Source organism: Pristiophorus japonicus, chromosome 11 (genome assembly GCF_044704955.1).
Source record: "Pristiophorus japonicus isolate sPriJap1 chromosome 11, sPriJap1.hap1, whole genome shotgun sequence".
In the NCBI taxonomy this organism is placed as follows: domain Eukaryota; kingdom Metazoa; phylum Chordata; class Chondrichthyes; family Pristiophoridae; genus Pristiophorus; species Pristiophorus japonicus.
This window is the reverse complement of record NC_091987.1, coordinates 214,836,175-214,861,950: the sequence shown is the minus strand read 5'-3', so window position 1 is coordinate 214,861,950 and position 25,776 is coordinate 214,836,175. Positions and strand designations below refer to the sequence as shown.

General features: G+C 45.8%; 1 protein-coding gene across 4 annotated transcripts in view; it reads left to right on the top strand.

The window, feature by feature from the left end:
• The first annotated feature begins 7,585 nt into the window (after positions 1 to 7,585).
• The window catches only part of LOC139276476 (coatomer subunit delta), a 50,161-nt gene continuing 31,970 nt past the window's right edge, over positions 7,586 to 25,776 (top strand). Inside the window, exon 1 of one of the 4 annotated variants that reach the window (XM_070894533.1) lies at positions 7,586 to 7,718. In XM_070894533.1, coding sequence (XP_070750634.1) covers positions 7,716 to 7,718 — 3 coding nt within the window. In that variant the 5' untranslated portion in view covers positions 7,586 to 7,715. The remainder of the gene's footprint in view (positions 7,719 to 25,776) is intronic. The other 3 variants (XM_070894536.1, XM_070894535.1, XM_070894537.1) reach the window with 3 other exon arrangements.

The following is a 25,776-nucleotide window of genomic DNA, read 5'->3' as shown; positions in this document are numbered from 1 at the left end:
ATAGCTTTTTTCACACACGGCAGTGAGGTGGAGGAATGCATGGCCAGAGTTAAGGATTGAAACAGAGATCCTGACAACATTTTAGAATAGCTTCGAGGTATCAGTTGTCGTTCAGATGGTAGCACTCTTGCCTCTGAGTCAGAAGGCTGTGGGTTCAAGTCCCACTCCAGAGACTTGAGCACATTATCTAGTCTGACACTCCCAGTGCTCCACTGTTGGAGGTGCTGATGATGCGTTGAATCAAGGTCCGTCTGCCCTCTCAGGTGGATGTAAAAAAAATCCCATGGCACTATTTCGAAGAAGAGCAGGGGAGTTAGTCTGGTGTCCTGGCCAATATTTATCCCATTACCAACATCGCTAAAAAACGGATTATCACATTGCTGTTTGTGGGAGCTTGTTGTGTGCAAATTGGTTGCTGCGTTTCTGACATTGCTTCAGTGACTACACTTCAAAAAGTATTTCATTGGCTGCAAAGCACTTAGGGACGTCCTGAAGTCATAAAAGGTGCTATAGAAAGCCAAGATTTTCTTTCTGAGTTAGGTGGTTGATGGAAAAGAGAATAAAGTGATCGGGGAACAGGATGGGCACAAGGAATCAGGACCTCTGTTTGTGTGAGGATAATTATCAATGGGGACTGGTTGAGCCAAATGGCTTGTTTTTGTATTGTAATGTATTTAAACCAATAGGAATATCATACCTAAAGTTGACTCTAGAAGTCTAACCCTCCCATCAGAATGGTTAACATTTTGGGTGCATCAGAACCCAGGTTACACTCAAAGTTAACCTTTCACTTTCAGATTCAGAGTGACGTTTTTTGTTTTTATTGTAGATTATATCTGATTGCAAATCAAAGGTTATTGACCCTGTTTGTATTTTTAATGCTTTTGACTTGACACTGCAGTTTCTGTGGTTTTTTTAAATTCAGATTTCCAGCATTGGCAAAGGATTTAATTTTGTCTTTAAATCACAAATAAAGCACATACACTGTATTGCAAACTTTACGTGGTCTTATATGAATTTTCAAAGCTATTTACTGAATGGCGTGTATTTTCTATTTTAAAAAATCAGAAAAAAAACTTGCATTTATATCGACCCTTTCACAACTTAAGGACATTTCAAAGCACTTTGCAGCCAAAGAAGTACTTTTGGAGCGTAGTCACTGTTGTAATGTGGGAAACGCGGCAACCAATTTGCGTACACCGAGCTCCCACAAACAGCAATGTGATAATGAACAGATTATCTGTTATTGATGATGTTGATTGAGGAATAAATATTGGCCAGGACACCGGGAATAACTCCCCTGCTCTTTTTGAAATATTGCCATGGGATCTTTTACGTCCACCTGAGAGAGCAGATGGGGCCTCGGTTTAACATCTCATCCAAAAGACAGCACCTCCGACAGTGCGGCACTCCCTCAGTACTGCCCCTCCGACAGTGCGACACTCCTTCAGTACTGCACTGGGAGCGTCAGCCTAGACTTTGTGCTCAAGTCTCTGGAGGGAGATCTGAACCCACAACCTTTTGACTCAGGGGCGAGAGAGAGTGCTACCAACTGAGCCACAGTTGACACTATTTCCAGCGTTGGCAAAGGATTTCAATATTTTTAAAACCAGAAATAAAGTATATATTGCAAACTTTAGGTAGTCTTAGTTGCATTATTATTTTAAAAAGTAGTATTAGAATTGTTTTTTTAATGTATTGCATTATGATGATTTGAGCTGTGCTCTGGGCAGCCAATGCATGGGTCGGAGCTGTGCTCTGGGCAGCCAGTGCATGGTTTTGAGCTGTGCTCTGAGCTGCCAGTGCATGGGCTGCCAGTGCATGGGTTGGAGTTGTACTCTGAGCTGCCAGGGTTGGAGCAGTGCTCTGGGCAGCCAGTGCATGGGTTGGATCTGTGCTCTGGGCTGCCAGTGCATGGGTTGGAGCTGTGCTCTGGGCAGCCAGTGCATGGGTTGGATCTGTGCTCTGGGCTGCTAGTGCATGGGTTGGAGCTGTGCTCTGGGCAGCCAGTGCATGGTTTGGAGCTGTGCTCTGGGCAGCCAGTGCATGGGTTGGATCTGTGCTCTGGGCTGCCAGTGCATGGGTTGGAGCTGTGTTCTGGGCTGCAGGCTCTGGGCTGCCAGTGCATGGGTTTGAGCTGCACACTGGGCTGCCAGTGCATGGGTTGGAGCTGTGCACTGGACTGCCAGTGCATGGGTTTGAGCTGTGCTCTAGGCAGCCAGTGCATGGGTTTGAGCTGTGCTCTGGGCTGCCAGTGCATGGGTTTGAGCCGTGCTCTGGGCTGCCAGTGCATGGGTTTGAGCTGTGCTCTGGGCTGCAGACTCTGGACTGCCAGTCCATGGGGTTGAGCTGTGCTATGGGCTGCCAGCATGATTTGAGCTGTGCTCTGGGCTGCCAGTGCATGGGTTGGAGCTGTGTACTGGGCAGCCAGTGCATGGATTGAGTTGTACTCCGAGCTGCCAGTGCATGGGTAGGAGCTGTGCTCTGGCCAGTCAGTGCATGGTTTGTATTGTGTTCCTAACACAGATGAGACTGCACACAGGGAGGTTAAAGTAACAGTGACCTCAGTCTTTTTAAGACACTCCAGAGTGAGGAACAGGTCTTAGGGGCCAGCTTATATACAGTGCTCCCAAGGGATGCTGGGTACCTTGGGACTTCAGGGAATGCACTCCCTGGTGGCTTTACAGATACACAACATCACTCCCCCCTCAAAGTCAAAGTGAAACTATTTAAAAGGTGAGGCAGTCGGGAGCCTTTCTTTCCCTGGTGGATCACCTTGGTACAAATGTCTGTTCTGGTGTGTTGGCTGTGCCCTCGCTGGGCTGGCATGTTGTTAGCCCTGCAGGACTGCTGGGTGAGCCTGGCCTTGCTGGGCTGTTGGGCATGATGGGTTCGATTTCCTGGTCCGGGGTGGTGTCGTTGATCCTTTGGGTGTGTGTTGTGGGCTCGAAAAAGGTGGTGTCTGCTGTGGGTTGTTCAGGGCAGTCTGTGAACCGCAGCCTCGTTTGGTCCAGGTGCTTTCTGTAAATTTGTCCATTACAAACTACAAACATCCTACTCCCTTCTTCAGCTACCACCATGCCCGCGATCCACTTGGGACCATGTCCGTAGTTTAGCACATACACAGGGTCATTCAGATCAATTTCCCGTGACACAGTGGCGCGACCATCGTTTACATTTTTTTGCTGCCGCCTGCTCTCTACCTGATCATGCAGGTTGGGGTGAACCAGCGAGAGTCTGGTTTTAAGTGTCCTTTTCATGAGTAGCTCAGCCGGGGGCACCCCTGTGAGTGAGTGGTGTCTCGTGCGGTAGCTGAGCAGTACTCGGGACAGGCGGATTTGGAGTGAGCCTTCTGCGACTAGTTTAAGGCTCTGTTTGATTGTTTGTACTGCCCGCTCTGTCTGCCCATTGGAGGCTGGTTTAAATGGGGCCGAGGTGACATGTTTGATCCCATTGCGGGTCATGAGTTCTTTAAATTCGGCACTGGTGAAACATGGCCCGTTGTCGTTGACCAGTATGTCAGGCAGGCCGTGGGTGGCAAACATGGCCCTCAGGCTTTCAATGGTGGCGGTGGCTGTGCTTCCCGACATTATTTCACATTCAATCCATTTTGAAAAAGTATCCACCACCACCAGGAACATTTTACCGAGAAACGGGCCCGCATAGTCGACATGGATCCTCGACCATGGTCTGGAGGGCCAGGACCACAAGCTTAGTGGTGTCTCTCTGGGTGCATTGCTCAACTGAGCACACATGCTGCATTGCCGTACACAGGACTCTAAGTCAGAGTCGATACCGGGCCACCACACGTGGGATCTGGCTATCACTTTCATCATTACTATACCCGGGTGTGTGCTGTGGAGATCCGAGATGAATGTCTCCCTGCCCTTTTTAGGTGGCACTACGCGGTTACCCCACAACAGGCAGTCTGCCTGAATGGACAGCTCGTCCTTTCGCCACTGGAATGGCTTGATTAGCTCTTGCATTTCAATGGGGATGCTGGCCCAGCTCCCATGCAGTACACAGTTTTTTACTAGGGACAGCAGAGGATCTTGGCTGATCCAAGTCCTAATCTGGCGGGCCATGACAGGTGATTTATCATTTTCAAACGCTTCCATGACCATCAACAAGTTTGCAGGCTGCGCCATTTCCACCCCCGTGGTGGGCAATGGTAGCCGACTGAGAGCATCTGCACAGTTCTCGGTTTCCAGCTCAAATTTGAGGTCAAACAGATTCTGATGCATTTTCTTTACCCCGAACACACACGCTAATGCCTCTTATCCAAACAAGCTCCTGGAAGCATAGGCGACAGGTTGCAACTGCCCCGCAACGTTGTAATACACACCCGACTCCGTATGACGACGCATCACATGCTAGCACAAGTCTTTTACACGGGTTATACAATACAAGCAGCTTGTTGGAGCATAAAATGTTTCTGGCTTTCTCAAAAGCAATTACTTATTTTTTTCCCCAGTTCTCACCTTTACGCAATAACACATGTAGGGGCTCTAGGAGGGTGCTTAACCCCGGTAGGAAGTTACCAAAATAGTTGAGGAGTCCCAGGAACGACCTCAGCTCCGTGACGTTCTGTGACCTGGGCGCGTTCCTGATAGCCTCTGTCTTGGTGTCTGTGGGCCGAATGCCGTCCGCCGCGATGTTTCTCCCCAAAAACTCCACTTCTGTTGCCATGAAGACACATTTTGATCTCTTCACCTGCAGCCCTACGCGATCCAGTCGATGGAGGACCTCCTCCAGGTTTTGTAGGTGCTCAACGGTGTCCCGACCCGTGACCAATATGTCGTCTTGAAAAACCACCATACGTGGTACCGACTTGAGTAGGCTCTCCATGTTTCTCTGGAAGATCGCTGCAGCCGACCGAATTCCAAACGGGCAACTGTTGTAGATGAACAGTCCCTTGTGCGTGTTGATGCAGGTGAGGTCCTTCGAAGACTCCTCCAGCTCCTGCGTCATGTAGGCCGAAGTCAGGTTGAGCTTGGTGAACGTTTTGCTTCCTGCCAGCGTCGCAAATAGGTCGTCTGCCTTAGGTAGCGGGTATTGGTCCTGTAGCGAGAAACAATTAATAGTTACTTTATAATCGCCGCAAATCCTGACCGTGCCATTACTTTTGAGTACTGGAACAATCGGGCTGGTCCACTCGCTGAATTCCACTGGGGAGATGATGCCCTCGCGTTGCAGCCTGTCCAGCTTGATTTCCACTCTCTCCCTCATCATGTGAGGTACCGCTCGTGCCTGGTGGTGAATGGGTCGTGCCTCTGGGACCAAGTGGATCCGCACCTTCGCCCCGGAAAAGTTTCCAATGCCAGGCTCAAAAAGGGAAGGAAATTTGTTAAGAACCTGGGTACATGAGGCCTCATCGACATGTGATAGCGCTCGGATGTCATCCCAGTTCCAGTGGATTTTGCCCAGCCAGCTCCTTCCAAGCAGTGTGGGGCCATCACCCGGGACAATCCAGAGTGGCAGTTCGTGCACCGTGCCCTCGTAGGTGACCTTGACCATGGCGCTGCCCAGGACAGTGATAAGCTCTTTGGTGTACATTCTCAGTTTCGTGTGGATGGGGCTCAGGGCTGGTCTGAATGCCTTGTTGCACCACAGTCTCTCAAACGTCTTTTTACTCATGATGGATTGGCTAGTGCCAGTGTCCAGTTCCATGGCTACGGGTAAGCCATTCAATTTTACATTTAGCATTAAAGGTGGACATTTCATTGTAAATGTGTGCACCCCGTGTACTTCAGCATCTGCCTCCTCTCTCTGAGGCTCGAAATTGCTTTGATCCACCATGGACCAATCTTCCTCTGCCACTTGGTGGTTAGCAGGTTTTTCAGAGCTTGCAGCTCATCTGCAAGCTCATTGGAGTTTCCCCATTGTTCCACAGCTCTTGTAAACATACCCTTTGAAGCGGCATGAATAGGCTGAATGGAAGCCTCCACAACACCAACAAGATGTGAATTTCCTTGCATTCATCCTTTGTTGCGGACTCTGAGTCATCTGGGTTACCTGAGGCCTGCTGGCGGTTGCAGACTCGTGGTTTCTGCCCTGTACATTTCTGCTCGCAAACACAGTTCCAGTTAATTTATGAACATTGCTAGCACTTGTATGCTGAGAGATTTGTTTGGTGTTATCACTGGTGGACATAAATGCCTGTACTATCGCAATGGCCTTACTGAGGGTCGGTTTCTCTGCAGTCAAAAGTTTTCGTAGGCTGGTCTCGTGGCCAATGCCCAGTACAAAAGAGCCTCTGAGCATTTGCTCCAGGTAGCCATCAAACTCACATTGTCCTGCAAGTCGCCTTAGCTTGGCGACGTAGCTCGCCACTTCCTGACCTTCAGATTGCTGGCACGTGTAGAACCGATACCTCGCCGTCAGCACGCTCTCCCTCGGGTTAAGATGCTCCCGAACCAGTGTACACAGCTCCTCATATGACTTATCTGTGGGTTTCACCGGAGCCAGAAGATTCTTCATGAGGCTGTAGGTCGGTGCCCCGCAGACTGTGAGGAGGACCGCTCTCCTTTTTGCAGCGCTTCCTTCTCCGTCCAGCTCGTTGGCTACAAAGTACTGGTCTAGCCGTTCGCCATAGGCTTCCCAGTCCTCACCCTCTGAGAACTTCTCCAGGATGCCCACAGTTTGCTGCATCTTTGCGTTGGATTTGTATTCTTGTCGCCAGTTATTGTGTTCCTAACGCAGATGAGGCTGCACACAGGGAGGTTACAGTAACAGTGACCTCAGTCTTTATTAAGACACTCCAGAGTGAGGAACAGGTCTTAGGGGCTGGCATATATACAGTGCTCCCTTGGGATGCTGGGATCCCTCGGGACTTCAGGGAATGCGCTCCCTGGTGGCAGAACATGGGAGTGCATGCTTTACAGATACACAACATTTTGGAGCTGTACTCTGGCCAATCAGTGCATGGGTTGGAGCTGTACACTGGCCAGCCAGTGCATGGGTTGAGCTGTACTCTAGCCAGCCAGTGCACGGGTTGGAGCTGTACTCTGAGCAGCCAGTGCATGGGTTGGAGCTGTACTCTGGGAAGCCAGTGCATGGGTTGGAGCTGTGCTCTGGGCTGCCAGTGCATGGTTTGGAGCTGTGCTCAGAGCAGCCAGTGCATGGGTTGGAGCTGTGCTCTGAGCAGCCAGTGCATGGGTTGGAGCTGTACTCTGGCCAGCCAGTGCTAGGGTTGGAGCTGTACTCTGAGCAGCCAGTGCATGGGTTGGAGCTGTGCTCTGAGCAGCCAGTGCATGGGTTGGAGCTGGACTCTGGCCAGCCAGTGCTAGGGTTGGAGCTGTGCTCTGAGCAGCCAGTGCATGGGTTGGAGCTGTACTCTGGGCAGCCAGTGCTAGGGTTGGAGCTGTGCTCTGAGCAGCCAGTGCTAGGGTTGGAGCTGTACTCTGGCCAGCCAGTGCTAGGGTTGGAGCTGTACTCTGAGCAGCCAGTGCACGGGTTGGAGCTGTGCTCTGGGCTGCCAGTGCACGGGTTGGAGCTGTGCTCTGGGCAGCCAGTGTGCCAGTGTGTGAGTGGCAGCTGGCCCGCGCCCTTTGACCCGACGGGCTGCGCGCTTCCGGCTGGAGACGTGGCCGCCGCCGCCATCTTGCCGGCGCTCAGTCCGCCCGCCCGCTGCTCCGCTCCGCTCACACCGTGCGCCACCGCGAGTAGGCAGCCGCACACAGCCCCCCCCCCCCTCCCCTCCGGACGACGCGAAGATGGTAAGCGAATGAACAAACTGAGCTTTTATTTTTTTTGAAAAAAAAACACTAAAATTGTCCGCCCGGCCACTACGACGCGGGAGGTGGCGGAGGGGGGGGCGGTAGAAAATCGAGCCCGCGGTCCGAGCCTCGGCTAGGCCGCACTGGGCACAAAGGCTTTGGCCAAAAAAAACATGTTCCCCGCAAAGCCCCTTGGCTCTGTCCTGCCAGCTCTCTCACCATCGCTTTCCCCCGGTCCGAGGCAAATAGCACTTGCAGTGGGGCTTAAAGGGCTTAAAGTCAAACTTCATTTGCTGCTTGAGTGCAAATCTGGACTGAATATTGAGCAGCATTCGGCTCTGCCCCCTTTACAAAAGGGACACTTTTTGTTCAATCTCTTCGACCCAATGTTCCCAATTGGCACTTACTGGACACTTCACTTTTCTGAGGGCCAGTCTGCTTTGAGGCTTGTGTTAAAACAAATACTGTGTTTTTTGTGTGTGTGTGTGTGTGTGTTGAAACTTTTATATGCTCATTTTTTCAGCCCTGGGGAAGAATATATTAAAATGGTGTAAGCTAAGGTTGACTGCAAATAAGGAGAACAAATCCCTGCATTGGCCAGCTGAAGTTCTGGGTGTAGTAGACCTTTTTTTGTTGTTGTCAAGAGCCCATTCGAACGAACTGGAAATGTTCACGGCTACTGGCGTATTTCCAATATTTTCTTTTATCATGAGTTGTGTTCCCCCCCCCCCCTTCTAGCGTCGAGTAAGTTTGTGTCGAGGGAGCGAGAGCTGTCGTTTTTTTTTTCATCATGTGGATGTGACACATCATCACTTCATACAAAATGGTGCAACAAGGAACTCTGCAAAAAGCTCACCTAGTCACTGCTCGAGAATGAGTAAAGTGACTTAAAATTGAATATAAATTAAATATATATATTTTAAACATTTTGGTCACTTTTCCTAGTGTTTAAATTTAAACATGAAAGTTTTGAGTTGGTCTAAAGTACAGTAGGTGAACTTTGAGTTATTCATTAAGATGTATGACCCAGATTATATTTGTATTGAGTCATGCAATTTTTGGGGGTGTATAGTACTGTTGAGGGAGAAGTTAAGACATTAGGTGCCACTTATTTTATGCCACCTGAAAATAGTATGATGTGAAGCAGTGGTAATGTGAAACTGTTGTTAAGTGAGTGCCAGATATTAGAACTTGTATATCCAGTTTTGATGCTGATCAAAACCTACAATTTAGATCCTTAAAATGGTGGAGGCGTAAATTTTACTGTGCTTTCAGATTAGAGAGTGAAATGGTGGTATTATTTGGAGCTCAAAATCACAACTCTTGGTAGGAGCTAAGCTGTGACTATTTCCTCACTTTCTTTTCGGGCTGATTTCCTTGCTTGACATTGGTTGGAAAGTTGAGGTTCCTTGATGGCTGCTGTGCAGCCGTTCACTACAAGTGTGTGCTCAGGTGCGAGTGAGTTTTAGAAAGGGATATACGCAAGGGATATACTGCACTCTGATACTGTTCAATGAAAATTTAAAGGAGCAGTGTTCCTTATGATTTTTTTTTGATACATCAGTTCATCAGTGCATAATTGTATAAACAGACTACCTGATGTGGTTCCAGGTTAACTACTACCTGATATCATACTGAACATAAAGGTTCCAGGTTAACTACATAGAAACATAGAAAATAGGTGCAGGAGTAGGCCATTCGGCCCTTCTAGCCTGCACCGCCATTCAATGAGTTCATGGCTGAACATGCAACTTCAGTACCCCATTCCTGCTTTCTCACCATACCCCTTGATCCCCTAGTAGTAAGGACTTCATCTAACTCCTTTTTGAATATATTTAGTGAATTGGCCTCAACAACTTTCTGTGGTAGAGAATTCCACAGGTTCACCACTCTCTGGGTGAAGAGGTTTCTCCTCATCTCAGTCTTAAATGGCTTACCCCTTATCCTTAGATTGTGACCCCTGCTTCTGGACTTCCCCAACATTGGGAACATTCTTCCTGCATCTAACCCGTCTAAACCCGTCAGAATTTTAAACGTTTCTATGAGATCCCCTCTCATTCTTCTGAACTCCAGTGAATGCAAGGCCAGTTGATCCAGTTTTTCTTGATATGTCAGTCCCGCCATCCCGGGAATCAGTCTGGTGAACCTTTGCTGCAATCCCTCAATAGCAAGGATGTCCTTTCTCAAGTTAGGAGACCAAAACTGTACACAATACTCCAGGTGTGGCCTCACCAAGGCCCTGTACAACTGTAGCAATACCTCCCTGCCCCTGTACTCCAATCCCCTCGCTATGAAGGCCAACATGCCATTTGCTTTCTTAACCGCCTGCTGTACCTGCATGCCAACCTTCAATGACTGATGTACCATGACACCCAGGTCTCGTTGCACCTCCCCTTTTCCTAATCTGTCACCATTCAGATAATAGTCTGTCTCTCTGTTTTTACCACCAAAGTGGATAACCTCACATTTATCCACATTATACTTCATCTGCCATGCATTTGCCCACTCACCTAACCTATCCAAGTCACTCTGCGGCTCATAGCATCCTCCTCGCAGCTCATACTGCCCACCCAACTTAGTGTCATCTGCAAATTTGGAGATCCTACATTTAATCCCCTCGTCTAAATCATTAATGTACAATGTAAACAGCTGGGGCCCCAGCACAGAACCTTGCGGTACCCCACTAGTCACTGCCTGCCATTCTGAAACGTACCCATTTACTCCTACTCTTTGCTTCCTGTCTGAAACCAGTTCTCAATCCATGTCAGCACACTACCCCCAATACCATGTGCTTTAACTTTGCACATTAATCTCTTGTGTGGGACCTTGTCGAAAGCCTTCTGAAAGTCCAAATATATCACATCAACTGGTTCTGCCTTATCCACTCTACTGGAAACATCCTCAAAAAATTCCAGAAGATTTGTCAAGCATGATTTCCCTTTCACAAATCCATGCTGACTTGGACCTATCATGTCACCTCTTTCCAAATGCGCTGCTATGACATCCTTAATAATTGATTCCATCATTTTACCCACTACCGATGTCAGGCTGACCGGTCTATAATTCCCTGTTTTCTCTCTCCCTCCTTTTTTAAAAAGTGGGGTTACATTGGCTACCCTCCACTCGATAGGAACTGATCCAGAGTCTATGGAATGTTGGAAAATGACTGTCAATGCATCTGCTATTTCCAAGGCCACCTCCTTAAGTACTCTGGGATGCAGTCCATCAGGCCCTGGGGATTTATCGGCTTTCAATCCCATCAATTTCCCCAACACAATTTCCCGACTAATAAGGATTTCCCTCAGTTCCTCCTTCTTACCGGACCCTCTGACCCCTTTTATATCCGGAAGGTTGTTTGTGTACTCCTTAGTGAATACCGAACCAAAGTACTTGTTCAATTGGTCTGCCATTTCTTTGTTCCCAGTTATGACTTCCCCTGATTCTGACTGCAGGGGACTTATGTTTGTATTTACAAACCTTTTTCTCTTTACATATCTATAGAAACTTTTGCAGTCCGTCTTAATGTTCCCTGCAAGCTTCCTCTCGTACTCTATTTTCCCTACGCTAATCAAACCCTTTGTCCTCATCTGCTGAGTTCTAAATTTCTCCCAGTCCCCCAGGTTCACTGCTATTTCTGGCCAATTTGTATGCCACTTCCTTGGCTTTAATACTATCCCTGATTTCCCTTGATAGCCACGTTGAGCCACCTTTCCTTTTTTATTTTTACGCCAGACAGGGATGTACAATTGTTGTAGTTCATCCATGCGGTTTCTAAATGTCTGCCATTGCCCATCCACAGTCAACCACTTAAGTATCATTCGCCAATCTATCCTAGCCAATTCACGCCTCATACCTTCAAAGTTACCCTTCTTTAAGTTCTGGACCATGGTCTCTGAATTAACTGTTTCATTCTCCATCCTAATGCAGAATTCCACCATATTATGGTCACTCTTCCCCAAGGGGCCTCGTACAACGAGATTGCTAATTAATCCCCTCTCATTACACAACACTCCGTCTAAGATAGCCTCCCCCCTAGTTGGTTCCTTGACATATTGGTCTAGAAAACCATCCCTTATGCACTCCAGGAAATCCTCCTCTACCGTATTGCTTCCAGTTTGGTTAGCCCAATCTATATGCATATTAAAATCACCCATTATAACTGCTGCACCTTTACTGCATGCACCCCTAATTTCCTGTTTGATGCCCTCCCCAACATCACTACTACTGTTTGGGAGGTCTGTACACAACTCCCACTAACGTTTTTTGCCCTTTGGTGTTCTGCAGCTCTACCCATATAGGTTCCACATCATCCAAGCTACGTGATGTGGTACTGAACATAAAAGTTCCAGGTTAACTGACCTCCGTCAAGACAGCAATTAGCCAAAGTGTCCCTCGGCCAGAGAATGGGGTGAAACTCAACCAGGGTACTTGTTAGTTGGTGTCCAGTCACTTGTGCTGAAAAATGCGTGCTTGTGAATATCTGATGAGCACAGGACTGGACTCGGCTGTGATTTTGCCCCTCCCCCCCCCAATGTACCATCAACTAATTAGGGTCCAGTGTGGAAAATGCCAACTGGAATGAAGGATGGAAGGGCTGCCAGCACCGTGGACGCAAGAGTCACCTCGTTCAGGAAAAGAGAAGAAAACAGTTGGAAATGTGGGTGGGAAAACATAAATTTTTTTTCTTTGTATCATTTAGCAAAGGTATCATTAACAAAGGCTGCTCTGTCATTGAGCATATTCAAGACCGAGATTGCTAGATTTTTTGCACACTCAGGGAATCAAGGGATATGGGTATCGAGATGAGCGGGCAGGTGGAGTTGAGGGAGAAAATCTGCCATGATCGTATTGAATGGCGGAGCTGGCTCGAAGGGCCAAATGGGCTACTCCTGCTTCTGTTTCTTGTGTTCTTATTCCTGCCATAGTGCCAGGGGATAGTATTCAGGATCATAGACTTTACAACATTCGGACCATTGTCAGTCAAAAAAGAGCTACCCAGCCTAATCCCACCCTCCAGCACTAGATCTGTAGCCCTGTTGGTTACGCCACTTCAGGTGCACATCCAAGTACTTTTTAAATGTGATGAGGGTTTCCCCCTCTATCACCCTTTCAGGCAGAGAGTTCCTGACCCCCCACCACCTGGATGAATTAAAAAAAAAAAAAATCTCATCTCCCCTCTAATCCTTCCACCAACTACTTTTAATTCTATGCCCCCCAGTTATTGACTCCTCTGCTGTCCACTCTATCTAGCCCCCTCAATGTTATACACCTCCCCGCAACCTCCTCTGTTCCAAAGAAAAAATCCCAGGATGTGGCTCAAGGCTGAGTGAGAGCCTGATTGTGTTTCACAACCATGATGCAATACAGTGACATTTCAGAGGCTCACTATCAGGTTATTCAGTTGAGTTCTGTCGTTTCTCAGCTTCTTGTTACTGTGAACCTCACTGGTGGATACCAGACTTTACATATTTTGGTTTGCAGACATCTTAAGCTCTGAATGCTTGTAGAACTTGGCACTCTGATTCCGGATCTATCTGCTAACTGCTAATTGACTTTTTTTTAAAGCCGCAGGCTCAAAATAGGAAAAATAAGCAAGTAAAAGATATCTAATACAAATAGAAGTAAGCTACCAGATTGCCAAGGAATGTGGCTCGAGAGCTGCAGTAAAGACACCCGCTGGGCAGGCTGATAAGAAAGAAAGACCTTGCATTTCTATAGCACCGTTTGTATCCTCAGGATGTCCTGAAGGGAAGTCAATGAATTAATTTTGGAATGGAGTTACTGTTATGAAGTGAAGATACTGAGTAGGTTGAACAGGCTGGGGGTGGGGCTTTTCTCTCGAGAAAAGAGAAGGCTGAGCATTGACCTGACACAAGTCTTACGATAATGAAAGGGTTCGATGGGGTAGACATGGAGAAGATGTTTGCACTGGTGAGGCAGACCAGATCTAGGGGCAATAAATACAAGATGGTAATAAATCCAGTCGTGAATTCACAGAGTGTGGTTAGAATGTGGAACTTGCAACCATATAACTGTCAGCTGTGGCTCAGTTGGCAGCACTGTTGCTTCTGAGTCAGTTGTGGGTTGAAGTACCACTCCAGAGACCCGAGTGCACAAATTCAGGCTGACACTCCAGTGCAGTACTGAGGGAACGCCGCACGACCGGAGGTGCTGTCTTTCAGCTGAGGCCCCGTCTGTTCTCTCAGGTGGATATAACAGATCCCATGATGCTATTTGGAAGAAGAGCAGGGGAGTTATCCCCAGTGTCCTGGCCAATATTTATCCCTCAATCGACATCATTAAAAACAGATTATCTGGTCACTATTACATTGTTGTTTGTGGGAGCTTGCCGTGCGTAAATGGCTGCCGTGTTTCCTACATCATAACAGTAACTACACTTCCAAAGTATTTCATTGGTTGCAAAGTGCTTTCGGACGTCCTGAGGTCGTGAAAGCGCTCTTCAAATGCAAATATTTTTTCTTGAGGCAAGTAGCATAGATACATTTGAGGGGAAGCTAGACAATAGAAGGTTATAACGTTAGGGTTAGATGAAGTTGGGTGGAAGGAGGCCAGTGTGTAGCATGAGTACCGGCATAGGCATTTGGACCAATTGACTTGTTTCTGTGCTGCAGGTTTGATGTAGGCAAACATGACAGCTAATTCGTGCACTGAAAGGTCTCCTAATGAGGTAAATTCTCTTTTTAGAGGTGTTGGTTGAAGAATAAATGTTGAGCAGGACACAAGAAGAACTCCTTTCCCCCTCTTCGAATCGTGCCATGGGATCATTTACATCTAACTAAACAGGCAGTCAGGCCTCAGTTTTACGTCTTATTCAAAAGACAGCACCTCCAGCAATGCAACAATCCCACTCAATGCTGCACTGAACTGTCACCTTGTGTTGTGCGCTCGAGGGCTGGAATCAGACTTGAAGCCACGACTTCCTGATTCAGAAGTGATCGTGTTGTCACTGAGCCAAACTGAAGCTGATCTGAAGGGAAGCGGGGTCACATCAGTTCTCTGAAGTGTCATTTTATTTTTATTTGCTCATCCCTGGCCTGAACTGAATGATTTATTGTAATGCCATTCAGTGCTTTTGTCAGTGATACTGCAAAAACATTGGCTAAAATACCTTGGCATGTCATTGTGCAACGTGCTGGCATGGGCTTACAGCTAATGTTTCCCCCTAATTTCTTTTGGGGTGCGCGGTCCGTTCGCGGTTTCGCCCATGTGAGAAACTTAACATTGGATTTGTCGGTCCCAGGCTGCGCAGCTTAGAGCGAATGTTGCTTGTGGCCCTCAATCTGCCACACCGCCTATCTCGGCTGGGACACTGGGGTGAAAATAACCGGCTCAGATGTTCACTGGAGTGGTTTATTAATGAGTACTTTGCATCTTTCTTTACCAAGGATGAATATGCTGCCAAATTCATAGTTAATTGATGGTACTTGAGATACTGGTTGAGATAAAAATTGATAAGGAGGCTGTACTTAAAGTAGATAAGTCACCAGAACCGGATGGGATGAATCCTAGGATGCTGAAGGAAGTATGGGTGGAAATTGCAGAGGTACTGGCCATAATCTGCTAATCCTCCTTGGATACAGGGATGGTGGCAGACAACTGGAGAATTGCAAATGTTACACACTTGGTCAAAAACCCAGCAACTACAGGCCAGTCAGTTTAACCTCGGTAGTGGGGAAGCTTTTAGAAATGATGATCCCGATAAAATTAAGTCACTTGGACAAGTGTGGATTAATTAAGGAAAGTCGGCATGGATTTGTTAAAGGCAAATTGTGTTTCAGTAACTTGATTGAGTAACAGAGGGTTGATGAGGGCAATACGGTTGACGTAGTGTACATTGACTTCCAAAAGGCGTTTGTTAAAGTGCCACGTAATAAGTTTGGCAGCAAAGTTATATCCATGGAATAAAAGGGACAGTGGCAGCATGGATACGAAATTGGCTAAGTGACAGGAAACGAGAGTGACTGCACCCCAATAAGTCTGTTCTTTCAAACCTGTAGAGTTTCCTGAATGTTTCTGAAAAAGAAAGACTGGCTTGCATTTATATAGTGCCTTTCACAACCACCGGATGTCTCCAAATGTTTTACAGCCAATGAAGAACTTTTGGAGTGTAGTCACTGTTGTAATGTGGGAAACACGGCAGCCAATTTGCGTACAGGAAGCTCCCACAAACAGCAATGTGATAATGACCAGATCATCTGTTTTTGTTATGTTGATTGAGGGATAAAGATTGGCCCCAGGACACTGGGGATAACTCCCCTGCTCCTCTTCGAAATAGTGCCATGGGATACCATGAGGAAAAACATTTTTACGCAGCGAGTGGTTAGGATCTGGAATGCACGGCCTGAAAGGGTGGTGGAGGCAGATTCAATCGTGGCTTTCAAAAGGGAATTGGATAAGTACCTGATGGAACAAAATTTGCAGGGTACGGGGATAGTGCGGGGGGTTGGACTAGCTGAAGTGGTCTTGCAGAGACTCGACGGGCTCAGGCTCGACGGGCCAAATGGCCGCCTGTGCTGTAAGCATTCTATGATTCTTTGATCAACAATGTATTTGTAATGATAGCATGACTGGGTGCAAAGGAGATTTACTAGAATAGGATGAGGAACTTCAGTTATGCAGAGAGAAGCTGGGATTGTTATCCTTGGAGCAGGGAAGATTAAGGGGAGATTTATGACAAGTGCTCAAAATCATGAGGGATTTCAATGAGTAAATAAGGCGAAACTGTTTCCACTGGTGGGAGGGTTGTTAACCAGAGAACCCGGATTTAAGGTAATTGGTGAGATGGGAGATTAGAATTATTTTTTATGCAGAGTTATGATCTGGAATACGCTGCCTGAAAGGGTGGTGCAGAATTGGATATACACTTGAAAAGGAAAATTTGCAGAAGTATGGAGAATGAGCAGGGGAGTGGGACGAATTTGATCGCTCTTTCAAAGCCGGCACAGGCATGACTGGCTGAATAGCCTTCGTGCTGCATAATTCTCTGAATATAGGAGCATGGTTAAGCTATTTAGCCCCTTGAGCCTGTTCGGCTATTGGACTAGATCATGGCTGATCTGTATCTTGACTCGATTGACCCGCTTATTTCTATGTGTCTCAACACCCAAGCCTAGCAAATCTATCAATCTCCGTCTTGTAATTCAATTGACCCCCAGCCTCAACAGGTTTTTGTCGGAGAGAGTTCTGGACTACTTCTGCTCTTTGGGTGAAGAAGTGCTTCCTGACTTCATCCCTGAATGGCCGAGCTCTAATTTTAAGGTTATGACCACATGTTCTGGACTCCCCCCACCAGAGGAAATAGTTTCTCTATATCTACCCTATAAGCTCCTTTAATCTAAGATGCTTGGGTTAGGGTTAGAATTAGATCACCCTGGTATCATTCGGCTGAATCTGTGCTGCACCCCTTCCAAGGCCAATATATCCTCCCTGAAGTGTGGTACCCAGAACTGATCTCAGCTACTCCAGATATGGTCTAACCAGAGCTTTGTACAGCATTAGCATAAATTCCACCTTAGCCTTTATCTCAAGGTGTAGGAAGACAAACGTTTCATTAGCTTTTTTGATTATTTTTTTCTAACTGTACACTAGTTTTTAGCAATTCTGTAGCTATTGCTGTCCCACCTCGCTCATTTTATGATCTGTTTGCAAAATGTCTTTAAATATATAAAATCCAATGTGTTGCTTTGATAGATGATCAGTAGATTTTCTCAGCTGCTGATCTGATTTGTATTCTGCCTGCTGCTAAATGCATAGTTGCTCTTGTAATATCAGAACAGTCATTTTTCAATGGCCAACCCTTTGCTTCTATCTTGTCTTATATATAGATTGAAGAATCTTTCACTAAGCCACCACTCCTGAGCAACACCCATCTGAATTAAATATATTAACTTGAGTCGAACATTTTGTAGCGGGTTTTAATGGTAGGCTTTTGACCGAACTAATTGGTGGAATGTTGGGTATCTGCTTGCTTCTGGGCAATCGAATCAATTCTGAGGGGGCAATTGTGAAATTTGACAAGCGAATTATCAAAAAATGGGCATAAGTGTAAAAACATGTCTCTATATTCCTTTTGAATGTTACTAAAAATGATAAGAATTTATCCTAGTGATGAGAATTGAGCAGGACTGTAAAGGGCAGTTTAGAAAGGGGTTGAATAGCCCCACTGTGTGTGATGAGAATGTTTGAGGCTGGGAGATGGTGAATACAACAACAGCAACTTGTAATTATATAGCGCCTTTAACGTAATGAAACGTCCCAAGGTGCTTTACAGGATATTATGTGATTAAAAACATTGACACTGAGTCGCACAAGTAGAAATGAGCGCAGGTGACCAAAAGCTTGGTCGAAGAGGGAGGTTTTAACATAGAAACATAGAACATAGAAACATAGAAAATAGGTGCAGGAGTAGGCCATTCGGCCCTTCTAGCCTGCACCGCCATTCACTGAGTTCATGGCTGAACATGCAACTTCAGTACCCCATTCCTGCTTTCTCACCATACCCCTTGATTCCCCTAGTAGTAAGGACTTCATCTATCGAAACATAGGAGCGTCTTGAAGGAGGAAAGAGAGGCGGAGAGGTTTAGGCAGGGAGTTCCAGAGCTTGGGCCCCAGGCAACTGAAGGCACAGCCACCGATGGTGGAATGATTATAATCAAGGATTCTAAAGAGGGTAGAATTAGAGGAGCGCAGACATCCTGGGGGTTGTGGGGCTGGAAGAGATTACAGAGCTCGGGAGGGGTGAGGCCATGGAGAGATTTGAAAATAAGGATGAGAATTTTGATATCGAGGGGTTGCTTAACCGGAAGCTAATGTAGGTCAGCGAGCCCGGGCTGATGGGTGAGCGGGATTTGGTGCGAGTTAGGACACGGGCAGCCGAGTTTTGGATCACCACTAATTTACATAGGTTAGAACACTGGATGGAATCTTGTAAGCCAGAGTTACTATTTGTAGAGGGCCAGAGTCTTAATTAATTTTATTCAACAACAGCTTGCATTTTTTATAGCACCTTTTATTGTGAACTAACATCTTGAGGTGTTTCAAAAATAGATGTAAAGAGTAACAAAAAAGGAGAGGAGAGGAAAGGAAGAGCTGGGTTTGAGAAGGCGAAGAACATAGGAATAGATGGAAGACATTTAGTCCCTCGAGCCTGATCTGCCAATCATTGAGATCAAGGCTGATCTGTGACCTCACTCCATATACTCGCCTTTGTCCCATCTCTTAATACCTTTGATGAACAAAATGTCAGTCTCAGATTTAAAATTAACAATTGATCCATCATCAACTGCTGTTTGTGGAAGAGAGTTCCAAACTTCTACCACCCTTTGCGTGTAGAAGTATTTTCAGTAATTCTGCCAGTGGCTCAGCAGGTAGCACACGCGCCTCCGAGTCAGAAGGTTGTGGGCTCAAGTCCCACTCCAGGGACTTGAGCACAGAAATCTAGGCTGACACTCTGAGTGAGTGCTGCACTGTCAGAGGTGCCGTTAAACCGAGGTCCTGTCTGCCCCCTCAAGTGGACCTAAAAGATCCCATGGCACTATTTCGAAGAAGAGCAGGGGAGTTATCTCCGGATCCTGGCCAATATTTATCCCTCAATCAACATAACAAAAACAGATTATCTGGTCATTATCACATTGCTGTGTGTGGGAGCTTGCTGTGTGAAAATTAGCTGCCACGTTTCCCACATTACAACAGTGACTACTCTTCAAAAGTACTTCATTGGATGGAAAGTGCTTTGAGACGTCTGGTGGTCGTAAAAGGCGCTATATTAATGTAAGTCTTTTCTAACTTCACTCCTGAAGAGCCTGGCTCTAACTTTTAGGCTACATTCCCTAGTCCTGGACTCCCCAACCAGCAAAAATAGTTTCTCTCTCTATCTCCCTTAATATCTAGCAAACTTTGGTTAAATCATCCCTTAACTGTCTAAATTTTAGGGAATACAGCCCTAGTTTCTATAATCTCTCCTTGTAATTTTATACAGTCCAGGTATTCTGGTAAATCTATGCTGCAGTCCCCACTAAAGCCAATATATCCTTCCTAAAGTATGTTGCCCAGAACTGAACACAATCCTCCAGTTGTGGCTTTGTATAGCTGCGGCATTACTTCTCACCCCCTTATATTGTAGTCCCCTAGATATTAAGGTCAGAATTCCATTAGCCTTTTTGATAATTTTCTATACTTGTCCATGACATTTTAATGATCTATGTAGATGGAGCCCCAAGTCGCTTTAGACTTCTTAAAGGAATATTGCAACATGAGGTTATGGATTGCAGGTGTACACCTACAGTTCCGCACATGATCTATTTATCGTACCAGTGTGTGGCACATTTCGACAGGAGGAGGGAGGGGTGGTGGCGAAGCTACAAGGCTAATACTTCAATTATTCAGGCCCTTTCACTGTATTAGTGAAGTTGGTATGATCCTTCTGCAATATTCCCTCTTTTGGGCCATGCAGCCCCTTGATGTTAAAAGCCGGTGAGCTGGCTGCGCGACTTGGTCAAACATGAATTCCTGCTGAGTCAACATCCTACAGGCAGCAAGGCCATGAGTGGAGGGTCAGAAACGCATGCAACAGCAAGTTTGGCAACGACTATGGCTGTCCCCTGGTTGCATTACGTGTGCTACCGTTGTAACAAGCTTGGGAGAAAGATGTCTTTGGGATACTAGTTTAAAAAAAAATATATTTAATTTGGATTGAAGTTCAGATTTGAATCTAAAATGACCAGTTACTCTACTTTGAGATCAAAGCGGGGGAGGGGGCAACAATGTTGTGTTTAAAAACAGCCAATGGGTGTATTTTTCCTCCTTCATGCAAATTTTGAACAATGGACAAGCTGCTTACAAGTGCACAGCAGTTTGAAAGCAGTTTAAAGTAAAAAAAAATTCATTCATGGGATGTGGGCGTTGCCAGCAAGGCCCATTTATTGCCCTCGAGAATGTGGTGGTGAGCCGCCGCCTTGAACCGCTGCAGTCCGTGTGGTGAAGGTGCTCCCACAGTGCTGTTGGGTAGTAACTGAGGGACTACAACACAGGCAATTGCAGAGGGCGGTTAAGAGTCGCATATAGGCCAGACCGGGTAAGGACAGCAGATTTCCTTCCCGAAAGGACATTAGTGAACACGATTAGAAGTAGAAATGTCACAGCAGTGCAGTAGGAATGTGATGAGTTTGAATGAAAGCACTTCCTTTTTTATCTCGCGTCTGATCCGACCTGGGACCTAACCTGGGAAGCCTGATGCTGATATTGCAGAAATTATTTGATCTTCAGTTACTGGCATCAACCATCTTATCCAAAGTTCACTCAAATTGTTAACTTTTAAAAATTGATGTTGATGCATTTTACACAGAGGTGCAAATAGAATATTAATGAAATTATGAAATAGTTGCAACTCACTTGTGCATCATTAATTCTCACCATGTGGTCTCTATGTAACACCTGATGCTTTATAAAGTACCTGTGGTTGTAATTATGAATTCAAATCTGTGCACACAGGAAAATAAATTACTGTAGCTATGTATTTATAATCCTACTCTAGTGACATTCAAAAGACAGTCAGCCTGATATCTGACATTTTGTTTCCAATGGCAACTTGCCACTCTGTGTTCAGTCGGCTTTAAGATAAACCCACCTATCGGATTTAATTTTGTGCCGGGGGAAAATTCAGAGGTAGTGGATGTGATTAGTTGTTTGATATGCCCATTCTGTCTGCAGTACATGGTCTTGTCACTATTTATTATATTGACACCATTATGCTCTAGGAAATATCAAATGCTTTAATGTTTGATGCTCGCACCAAGTCCCGCTCACCCATCAACCCTGTGCTCGCTAACCTACGTTGGCCCCCAGTTATGCAACACCTCGTTTTCAAAATCTTCATCCTTGTTTACAAAACCCTCCATGGCCTTGCCCCTCCCTATCTCTGTAATCTCCTCCAGCCTCACATTCCCCTCCCCCGCCCCGAGATGTCTGCACTCCTCTAATTCTGCCCTCTTGAGCATCCCTGACTATAATTGCTTAACCATCAGTGGCCATGCCTTCAGCTGCCTGGGCCCTAAGCTCTGGAACTCCCTCCCTAAATCCCTCCGCCTCTATCTCTCTTTCCTCTTTTAAGATGCTTCTTAAAACCTACCTCTTTGACCAAGCTTTTGGTCATGTGCTGTAATTTCTTCTTATGTGGCTCAGTGTCAAATTTTTGTCTTCTAACATAGAAACATAGAAAATAGGTGCAGGAGTAGGCCCTTCGAGCCTGCACCGCCATTCAATAAGATCATGGATGATCACTCCCTCAGTACCCCTTTCCTGCTTTCTCTCCATACTCCTTGATCCCCTTAGCCGTAATGGCAATATCTAACATCCAGTGAACTGGCATCAATAACTCTCTGCAGCAGGGAATTCCGCAGGTTAACAACTCTCTGAGTGAAGAAGTTTCTCCTCATCTCAGTCCTAAATGGCCTACCCCTTATCCCAAGACTATGTCCCCTGGTTCTGGACTTCCCCATCATCAGGAACATACTTCCCGCATCTAACCTGTCCAATCCCATCAGAATTTTATAAGTTTCTATGAGATCCCCTCTCATCCTTCTAAACTCCAGTGAATAAAGGCCCAGTTGACCCAGTCTCCCCTCATATGGCAGCCCAGCCATCCCGGGAATCAGTCCTGGTGAACCTTCGCTGCACTCCCTCAACAGCAAGAACGTCCTTCCTCAGATTAGGAGACCAAAACTGAACACAATATTCCAGGTGATGCGCCTTGGGAAGTTTTACTATGTTAAAGGCACTATATAAATGCAAGTTGTTGTTGATGCTGTTTTCATCTGAACAGATGAACATAAGAATTAAGAGCAGGAGTAGGCCATATGGCCCCTTGAGCCTACCCCGCCATTCAATATCAGGGCTGACCTTCGACCTCAACCCTACTTTCCCACTCAATCTCCACATCCTTTGCTTGCCCTAGAGTACAAAAATTTACCCACCTTGGCCTTGAATATACTCAACGACTCAGCATTCACAGCTCTTTAGGTAGAGAATTCCACAGATTCGCAACCCTCTGAGTGAAGAAATTCTTCTTCATCTCAGTCTTAATTTGGCACGTCAGCCATATCATTGTGCGGAAGATGTGCTTCCAGGTATCTGATAAAATCACTCCAAAGTTGGCTGCCTAGATTTGCACAAGAGACAGTCTGGAAATAACTCTTCTTCCAATTTCCCTCTCCCTTTGTGGGGAGGAATTGGCAGTCCGTAGCTCCATACAGTAGTGCAGCTGAGATCAGAAAGTGGGGGATCAAACTTGCCTTCCACTTCATAGTGCTGTGCATTGATACATCAGGTTGCTGTACTACCGTGATGCCAATTTTGGCAATTTTGATGTGATCAGAACAAGTTTATTGCTGGTTACTAGCTGGCAAACACCACTATAGGAGTGTATGTGTGTGTTGGAAATATATTTATGATCGTTACAGTGGGTATTTTTCAGAAATTAGGTCCTCGGTTAATTTTGTGCTAAAACTGTTCAAGCTGCAACATAAGTTCAATCAGCCATAGTATATAATTTCTGAAACTCTATCCACTGTCAGAATGAGATGTGAATTCCTGGAAAACTTGACTCATGGTAAGAGGAAAACTCATCGAATATCTGGGATAAATAGAATGTTGGAGAGCTGGAGAATGGCATTTTGTGTTCTAGTACTGCAACCATGTTGTACTCCTATTTGGAAGTATTGGTGAGACACTACAGATTGTGTTGTGTGCAAGTACTACATTCTCACCCACCCTCCTTGGCGTAGGTGAATACAGTGTCAGCTGTGGCTCAGTGGGTAGCCCTCTCGCCTGAGTCAGAAGGTTGTGAGTTTTTATCCCACTCCAGGAACTTGAGCACAGAAAATCTAGGCTGACACTCCAGTGAAGTGCTGCACTGTCTGAGGTCTTTCGGATGAGACGTTAAACCGAGGCCCGGTCTGCTCTCTGAAGTGGGTGTAAAAGATCCCACGGCACTATTTCGAAGAGCAGGGGAGTTATCCCCGGTGTCCAGGGGCCAATATTTATCCCTCAGTTCACATTTAAAAAAAAAAGATTATCTGGTCATTATCACATTGCTGTTTGTGGGAGTTTGTTGTGTGCAATTGGCTGCCGTGTTTCATTGCAACAGTGACTACACTCCAAAAGTACTTCATTGGCAGTAAAAGCATGTTGAGACATCTGGTGTCGTGAAAGGCGCTATATAAATCCAAGTCTTTTCTTTTTACTCCATAATACTGTACCAGGCAAGATTGAAACATTTGGCATTGTGATTGCTAAAGGTTGTCTGCATTTGTAGTGTGCAGTGCTCTGAAGTTTGAAGTGGTGTTACATAAGAGGTCAGAATAACACCACAGCAAACATTTTATTTCAATGAAATACTGGGACTAGAGTCAACAGCCTGCTAACATATGGCCTGAGGGGATAATTGCTGCAGGTTGATACATGGCAACCAGCTGTACTTTCAACAATCTTAAACTGGGTAGGATTGTGAGTTCCTTCGAGTGAGTTCTCCTGTAACTTAAATTATTTCCACAAAATTTGTTCCAATAATTGGAAATGACCTTTTTATATGGCCTTTCTTCTGAAGAAGTTGAAGTTTCCTTCAATGAAAGTGTTCAAATCTTAAGACTAACTCCAAATACGACAGAGGTTTGTCATTCCCCATTAGTTTGTAAGAAAACATTTAAACACTGATTCTATTCCACTTGAGTAACCATATTGGGATTCAGTTTTCACATGTGGAGGGTTATTGTATAAACTTCATAGTGCAATGATTTCTTGTCGTTTCACTTTAAGTAGATTGCCAGTTACCACACCTTTGTGGCTGAAGCTCTCACAAATACATCCAAGATTTTTTTTAGAGGTTTGTTTTGTCTATAGTGTTTACCCAATCATGGTGCAGCGATAACGTCATCTGTGATTATGTTTTCATTTTGTTGTGCTGGTAGCTGGGGGTTGGATTTGCTGGAAGCTAACTAGTAAAGTGGAATCTCCACTCCTGTTTGGGCTGAATAATCTTAACACCACATAGAGAGAGGTACTGTGATTTCTCACGGAAAGGCTCTTTGTTGTCAGTATCTTGGTGCTTGTGGAATTTTTCCACCTCTTCGTGCTTCAGAACGGGACTAGAATTTGTATTTGTCACTTTCCTGACTAAAAAAAATATTAACTGCAAATAGAAGTTTGTATATTAACAGCTTGTTTATAGTCAGAATTGAATGGCGAAAGTGTTTTTATTGACAAATCTGTTTCTGTACCTAACAAATGTAGTCCTTTCCGTTTATCTTCTTGGCCATCGAGGGAGAAAGTGTTTTCAGTTTTGCTGTTTATATTGGGCTGTGTCACACCTGCTGGCCCTACGTAGACAACTGCACATGTGCAGCTATTTTAAAATCACTCTTCAGAGCTCTTCAGTTGGTGCTGGCACCCTTTGCAAAGGCTGTAAAAGGTTTGCACAGGCCAACAATGATCGCTATCACAGGGAGACCCTGAGCCTGGCTTGCAAATAGGGACAATCAGCCAGGATTCAGACTCTTATCATTGCTTAGTGATCTTTGTGTACACATGGACATCGAGGGAGCTCTGGCTTTCCTGTGATAGTGGCCACAGTATAAGGCTCAATTTTCCCCAATGCCATTTTTTTACATATGGCCAGAGTTACGCCCGTTTTTTTTGTTGGCCCCAACTACTCCTAAAAAAAAGTAACAAGTTTTCCCATTCTATTTTTTGAAATTGGCGCCGTGCAGCCTGTCCTGTAGCTTTGGAGGGTGGAGCCGACTGTCTGCACTGAAAACACGATGCTTCCCCCTTCTGCACATGCGTGAAAAAAAGTGCGTTTTTGAAGTGATTGCTATGGGCGCGCATGCCGAGTACAGCTCCCGGTCTGCATTTGGCCATTTTTAAAGAGCCAGTTGTGTGTGAGAACTTTAATTCTCATTAGAAAAATCGGAGCTGCAATACAAGATGCAACGCTGGTCAAGGACCAAGAATTTCTTACAGGAGGAAGTGGAGGCACTAGTTACTG